Source organism: Crocuta crocuta, unplaced genomic scaffold (genome assembly GCF_008692635.1).
Source record: "Crocuta crocuta isolate KB4526 unplaced genomic scaffold, BGI_CrCroc_1.0 scaffold149, whole genome shotgun sequence".
Taxonomy (NCBI): Eukaryota; Metazoa; Chordata; class Mammalia; order Carnivora; family Hyaenidae; genus Crocuta; species Crocuta crocuta.
In genome coordinates, this window is record NW_027551561.1 from 2,168,002 (window position 1) to 2,175,900 (window position 7,899).

The window sequence follows — 7,899 nt, forward strand, 5'->3', positions numbered from 1 at the left end:
GGGGTGTTTTTGGTGCGGGACTCGAGCACCAGCCCCGGGGACTATGTGCTCAGCGTCTCCGAGAACTCGCGCGTCTCCCACTACATCATCAACAGCAGCGGCCCGCGCCCGCCTGTGCCACCGTCGCCCGCCCAGCCTCCGCCCGGTGAGGACAGAAGGGACGGGAGGCCCGGGGCGGGGGATGAGGGCCGCGGAACTCCCCAGCCTGGCTGGCTGCTCCTAGCGAGCTGACCTCCACGAGGGACAGGGGCAGAGGGCTGGAGTGACCATGGCAGGCGGGGCAGCCTGGTGCCCGGGCTCGTTCCCACCGACTAGCGGGAGTGTGTAGGGGAGGAGGAGCCGCTGACCCAGGCCTCTGGGTGTGACTTGGGAGGACAGCCCAGGGGAAGGGGAACTGCTTCGGCCCCAGGGTGGGGCTGGCGGCGGGGCCAGGCCCAAGGGCAGGGCCGGACAACGTGGGGACAAAGAGCCGAGGGGGATGTTGGCACTGCGGGGGCATCCCTTGGCACCGGTTTCCAGAATGAATCCGATAATCCTACAAGTGGCTTTTTAGGCTTGAAACATTTCCTGTAGTGTTAGAGAGCCGGGTTTGGTTTGGAGAGCTATTCTCCCCTGCTGGCCTTTGGTAGGAAGTCACCACATACTAGCCGGGAGGGATGGAGACACCCTCAGGAAGCCGGTCAGCTTTTTCCTTTCTTGGGCATTTTTCCAAAATACTTTTGCTGCCCTCTTCCCCCACAGAGGACGAAGGTGGTGAGCTAAGTGCCTTGGTGATAGAAGTAAGCCCTCTGTGATGAGCCCAGAACAAGTTGATGCCCCGCTGACAGTGTCCGAGAGATCTTAGCGCCCAGAGACTGTTTTCCGCTATTANCTAGTTTTCACGGTATTTTGTGGAGGACATTTTTCTCCCCCCAGGAAATAAGCCAATAGAAACCGCCCTTTCCTTGAAAGCGAATGGACCTTGCAATTTCATTGGGCTTCAGCACTGTCAGTCTTGGGTGTCAGGGCCTCTCCTTTCTCAGTAAGTTGGGGCTGTGACCTAGGTTTTCCTTACCAAGGACCGTTGAGATGTGACTGTCTTCCTTACGCCGTTGGAGAATGTTAAGGAGGTTTGTGCACTTAGTACTTGAGATTTGTGCGGTACAGAGTAATTCTGAGGTTGCTGCCCTGTGTGACAGCACCGAGAGTCCTCGTCCTTCTCATTGTTCCCGCCTGGAAGCAGTTTCCGCCTGACCAGTTGAGGCAGCTCCAGGCCAGTCTCCATGCGTTAGGAAGCTCCCGAGCCAGGCTTTGCAGACTTGCACGTTTGGGGTAGTCCTAATTTAGATTTCTTGACTCTGGCCAGAAATGGGGAGATAGGATAGTCAGCCTCTTTGTTGCTAACACATACCAATACATAAGTCTCTCTCAGTCCGTTGGATTTAATAGCATAACATGAGACCGGAATATTGATGTAACGGAGATTTGCCTGAAACCTTCTGCCACCTTCTTGGTATCTACGTCCTTGCATTACAATGCAGTAATGTCACGGCAACTGTCACCAAAGCTCGGTTTTCACCCTTTTGCTTGCGTGTGTGTTTTGCAAAATTTGGAAATGACAGCAGGCAGGTTTGTTAGTTTGAGCTTTCCCCACACCGTGGTGTTAATGACTTTGTGTCTCTGCACTTACCTTGATATTGAGCTCCACCTTTCCATAACAGATATGAGTTGAGATCCTTGGCCCAGGAGAGAAGGTGGAGATTGCCAGAGTTTGTGGATGGGGTGTGGAGCATTCGTGGGCATTGTGGTAATTCTTGTTTCTGGTAACGTGCCCACTTTTTCCACATAGAACAAGTGATTGAGTTGCTGTCTTTTTTTTTTTTTTTTAACATTTATTTATTTTTGAGAGACAGATCATGAACAGAGGGAGAGGGAGAGAGAGAGAGAGGGAGACACAGAATCTGAAGCTGGCTCCAGGCTCTGAGCTGTCAGCACAGAGCCCAACGCGGGGCTCGAATCCACGATCCATGAGATCATGACCTGAGCCAAAGTTGAACGCTTAACCTACTGAGCCACCCAGGTGCCCCATGAGTTGCTGTCTTTATAAAGATTACTTAATCTTTGTTCTCCCCCTCCTCCATCAAGCTATTTTCTTTTGAAACTACACAGAGGAATTTTTGAATTTTAGAAAAGCATGCACAGTATTAGCTAGCATTTCTTGACTGGTTATTCTATGCCAAGTACTTTGCTGAGTACTTTCTGTGCTTTATCTCATTTTCTGTCTATAACAATCTGGTGAGAAAGTACTATGATTGCTATTTATTGAGGTGTTTTCATTTAAAAATTTTTTTTTCCGTTTTATAGCTGAGGAAACAGAGTCAAAGATTCGGTAATTTGCCTGAGGTCACATAACTAGTAAATGGCTGAGCCAGAATTTGAACCTTTGAATTCTGACCAGAGAACTTACATTATTACACTGTACTTCTTTCTCTTCCCTTCTAAGATCTGAACAGTGCATGTAGAGGATTCAACACTTCTGTCTCTGGCCTGGGGTTACAGGTTCTATTTAAAGACCAAAAGGAAAGGATGACAAGAAGAAACTAGCTTTAGCATTTAGATAATACATGTCTGCCATCTAAAAGCGAATGATGAGGCTTTACATCCTTATTTGGTAATTTGAACATGAAAAATGAGCTTTTTATTTAAGATTATATAACATACTTTGTGGACATAATACATAGGTAGAATTTGTATGGAACGGTGTAGTTTTTAGAGTCACAGGGATAGGATGGATCAGATTTTCTCAAACTTTTCCCATGAACCTATTTTTATTTTATTTTACTTTAATTTTTTAAATGTTTATTTATATATTAGTGAGAGAGACAGTGTGTGAGTAGGGGAGAGGCAGAGAGAGAGAGGGAGACAGATTCTGAAGCAGGCTCCAGGCTGTCAGCACAGAGCCTGACCTCGGGCTTGAACTCACACAAGCCGTGAGATCATGACCTGAGCTGAAGTTGGAGGCTCAACCGACTGAGCCACCCAGGCGCCCCCTGTAAACCTATTTTTAACTTAGATGTTCAGCTCCTGCAGGCTGCCGTAGTCTGGGAGCACCCAGGGTGTGCCTCAGGGCCAGGCAGCGTTTGGTCAAGTCTGCTGGTCATATTCAGTCAGGTTAGACTTCGAGGTTGACCTCTGGAGAAGGCTTTGCAATCACTGATTCACACATTTCTTCTTCAGACAATGAGGTATTAGACCTTGACAGTAGACTGAATAAGTGTGACCTGGGAGAGTAGTTATGTTTGAGCTCTGGAGCTTGGATTTGAATCTTTCTTACTTGCCACTTACTACTTCTGTAACTTTGGGCGAGTTCTTTAACTTCTCTCTGTTTGCCCATCTGTAAAGGAAAGGGAAATAGTAATACTGATCTCAAAGGGTGGTTGTGAGGATTAAATGAGTTTTAGTGTATTAAATACTTATGAATGGCGTCAACATACAGTAAGTACTCAATAAGTATTAGATATATTAGTCTTATGAGGTTGGGAGAGCAGGAGTTGAAGCAAAATGGAAAACTCAGCTTTGAGAAGCTCACAGGTAGACTTGGTGTGGGTTGGTGAACAGTGGTCACCAACTGGGTGGAGGGGAATGGGGTGCATCACGCAGTGTGAAAGGACCTTGGATCCAGGACATGGAAATAAGATGACACTTGTTGTTACCTGCTTAACCCAGAGCCTTCTACCTGTTGCTCTAGTAGATGAAGGGAGCATAAAAGCTTGTCTCATTTTGAGGGGGCAGGGGCAGAAACTGGGTGGTTCTTGGTTTGTGCTGCCTCTTCAAGGTGGTGCTAAACCAAGCCACTTCTCTAGAGATCTTGTGGGACTGCTCATTACCCACTGCCGCTGGTTTGTTCCTCCACTGTCTGTTTCGCTTGTTTACCTCATCTTGTAGTTCTCAAACCTGGTGCTCCTGTTTTACTCCTCAGTTACAGAGAATCCATCCAGTGGTTCTGGGGGGAAGTTCTTCAGTGGGTTGCTTACATGTTTTACAAGTAAAGGAGTCCATGGTAAAAGGAAGCAAGTTTATTTATTACAGGACTCCTCTAAGCCTTTACTAGACTTCTGTGAAAGTAGCAAGTGAGGCAGGCATTGGATACTGGGTTTTTCAAATATGTTTGACCATAAGACTTTTTGAGAAACATTTTGAGATTGCATAGAATCTTCTCTGAGAAACAGTATAGTGGACTTTGGCTTTGGGGATTAATTGAAAATTTCTGAAGGAATTCAGAGGTTTGGGTACAGTATTAAGCCAAATTTGCTTTTTATTAAGCATCTGTAATGTACCAGCTACTTTTAGGAACTTTATTGTAATTAAGTAGGTGTTTGGCCCTATGAGAAGTTAAATGACAGCTCATACAGCTAGTAAATGGCAGAGCCAGAATTCATCAAACCCAGTCAGTCTGAGTCTGCAAAGTATCAGGCTGATAGACACCATTTTTAGAAAGTTCTATTTGCTTAGGAGACCAGACATTTGATACCTCTTTAGGAAACCTTCACAGATGGAAGTCAGCCTTTTTATCCCTTCGTATTAGACAGGTGGTGGGGTGTGTGTAAGCAATTTGTATAAATAGCATAGGCAGAAGAGAAGGAGTGGGAATTAAGGAAAGGGGAAGGGAAAAAGGAAGTGCCGTGAGATCAAAGAGAGGATGATAATGGAGCTGCTGAAGTGGTACCCACGTCAGAAGTGCCCTTGCCTGTCGTAGTCCACAGAGCTCTTGGGTGTTCACAAAACCTTCAGGGAGTGGTGTTGTAAAAACTGATGTAACCCAAGGGCTAAAATGCTTAAAAGTAATGAGTTGGGCATGTACAGAAACCAAAAGAATATCTAATTGCATTGATTTTGATTTCTGAATGTGTGTGTTCATAACTGCATGTTCAGAATACTGGCACAGGTTTATGTGGAACAAATCAATGAGGTTTTCCAAGTTCCAGCAACGAGAACCTTGTCATTGGTTCTTTTCTCTAGACTGACTGACTGTATCTCCTTCCTTTCCCGCCCTTCTGTTTCCTGCCTTTGGCTCTTTGTGGTTGGAAGGAGATGGACTAAGGAAAAGGAACCAGAACACATAGCCGTGATGAGGTTTGGGCTTATCTGAGACTTAGCTTTGTTCTCTTCTCTTCCCTTCCCCTCTCTGGAGTTTGGATCCAGCTTCAGCTTGATAGTCCGGATATCGGATTGCTTCGGCAGAACACAAAAACAGGCATTCTTCTGGTGGTATTAGTGTAGTGTCATTAGAAGAGGAAAATATTTGTAGGTGAAGAATATCCAAGATTTCCCTCAGCGTTTTGCTTTTATTTCTGTGACTGCTGGGGTTGCCAAGCCAAGCCAAAAAAAATCACAGCGGGCCCACTTCACACCATGTGGCAATTGAAGGATGAACCAACATCCTACCTTTATGTTTATGGCAGAGGAGCTGCCAGTTTTTCTTTCAGAATTCTCACAGTGATCTTTCTCAGGGACTTGGCTTTGTGGTCTTATTTGTTCTTCTAAACTCTTTTCCCCCAAAGAAACACAAACATAGAACACATTTTATTTGGGCTAGTACAGTGATGGAGGAACTATAACAATGGATAACAGGGAGTGGTTACTTTCCTTTTTAGAATGAAAAAAGCACCTTGGAAATGTTCATGGAAGATCAGAGCTATTCTTTCATCATGATTTTGTTGTATCTAAGCACACAATTTGATGTTGCTACTGTTTTTTGTAAGAATACATCTCCCCTTAAAAGTGAAAGCAGGAGGGAAATAATGTCTTCCTGTGACATACCGCCTTGGTTACACTGTGTATGCCTTTGTATCCCCAGCTATGCTGTGAGCTTCTCAAAGCTGGGAACAGGCTTTCATTTTACTTCTTTACCTCACATCAGAGTTTTGTTCATTAAGGATAGTATCTAACATTTACTGAGTATATACTGTCTGTCAACCACTGTCCCAAAAAGGCAGCTAGTGAAAACCATTTGGCTGTTGCACCTCAGCATGTAGTTGGGTAAGCTCTAACAAGGAAACTTTCCTCCCCAGGTGTCATTAGGACCATTTTCTAAGCTGTGGGTACTCTGCTGGTATGCGAGTTCCCCCTACAACTCAGCCCTGAAGGCTTTCTTGACCAGGCAGTGCTAAGTCCATCTCCTTGGAGCTCACACTGACCCAATCCTTAACCATTCTGCAGACCTAAAGGGTCACTTAATTAGCCTAGTGGTGATAGGATAGGCAGAATGACCATTATCTCCCTGCCTACCAGACTTGAATAGGAACAGTTCCCCTTCTTTGATCCACTTTAGTGAAGAGAAACTCTAGAGCACCACCATGCTCTGGTGTATTCATAACCAAAATTCCATTTCCACTTCAACACTCGAAACTATTACAGTTATGCCTGCTGAGTGTCCACCATAGATATGTAGTCCTGGGGCTGGGCATCTATTTCAGCATCTTGATTTGGGGAGACAGCATTACTGAATGTGGGTTATTAACTTGTTTCAGCTTACAGCTAAAATCTGTGACTTCCACAGATGGATTTTTGCCATATAAGAAATAAGCACCTGTCCTTTAAATTGTGTCTTGGTGTCTCCTCATGCATTCATTTGTGTGAAAAGGGAAGGCATTCATCAGTGCTCATTCTGTATTGAGGACTTCGGGTTAGCTTCCAACGTTTATCTTTACTTCTCCCCACTACTGAATTTTAAATGCAGTTTTTCTGTTCATTCTAGAAGTGATTTCTAACAGTGAACAAAATAATTGGGTCTCATTTCCTTTAGAGTGAAAATTAATTTGCACATCTGGGCTACCACAATATTACTATTTCATCATATTAGTCAGTATGGCTTTTAGATGGTGGACGAGTGTTCTTGGAGTGGAGAGCACAAATTGACCATTTTCCTTAATAAAGGACTTGAACAAGTAACCTTTCCCAAAAAGTACAAATAGTAAACTTGAAAAACACCAATCAAAGATGATATTTAAAAAGAGATCACATTTCTCATTTTTAGTCAGTGATTTTTTAAATGCTGTTTTGGCAAGGGCATGGGGGAAGTGGGAACCTATAAACCACTGGTGGGAGTGTAAAATTGTGCAGATTTTTTTTGGAGGGCAAAACCTTAACGGTTTTCTTTCTCTGTGTGTGTGTTTGTGTGTGTGTGTGGTTTTTTTTGTTTTGTTTTTGTTGTTTTGAGAAAGAACACGTGCATGCAAGTTGGAAAGGGAGAGAAGGAAAGAGAATCCCAAGGAAAGAAAATCCACAGATGCGGGGCTCTCCATCTCATTACCATGAGACCATGTATGACCTGAGCCAAAATCAGGAATTGGTTGCTTAACTGACTGAGCCACCCAGATCTTCCTAAACTTAATGTTCTTACCTTTTGATCCAGCCATTGCATTTCAAGGAATCTATCCTAAGGAAGTAATAAGAGAAAAAAGTTCATTAATAGTTAAGAACAAAATTGCTCATAATAGGGGCACCTGGGTGGCTTAGTCTGTTAAGACTCAGACTCTTCGGGGGCGCCTGGGTGGCTTAGTCGGTTAAGCGTCCGACTTTCGCTTAGGTCATGATCTCGCGGTTTGTGGGTTCGAGCCCCGCGTCTGGCTCTGTGCTGACAGCTAGCTCAGAGCCTGGAGCCTCTTTCAGATTCTGTATCTCCGTCTCTCTNGGGTTCGAGCTGGGTTCGAGCTGTGAACCAGGCTCTGAGTACTGACCATGAGGAGCCTGCTTAGAATTCTTCCTCCCTCCCTCTCCCTCCTCTGCTCACATGTTCTGTCTCTCTCAAAATAAACTTTAAAAAAATTGCTCATAATAGCATTTTCACTAGCAAAAATTTGGGAATACTTTATTTTTTTAATTTATATTATTTTTTAAATCCATTTTCAGCATTTATTC

The 7,899-nt window shown here is 44.4% G+C and overlaps 1 protein-coding gene across 1 annotated transcript in view; it reads left to right on the forward strand.

Moving 5' to 3' along the window:
• The window catches only part of CRK (CRK proto-oncogene, adaptor protein), a 28,367-nt gene that overhangs the window by 166 nt on the left and 20,302 nt on the right, over positions 1-7,899 (forward strand). Inside the window, exon 2 of the mRNA XM_077749827.1 lies at positions 7-145. Within this exon, the coding sequence (XP_077605953.1) occupies positions 7-145 (139 nt within the window). The remainder of the gene's footprint in view (positions 1-6; positions 146-7,899) is intronic.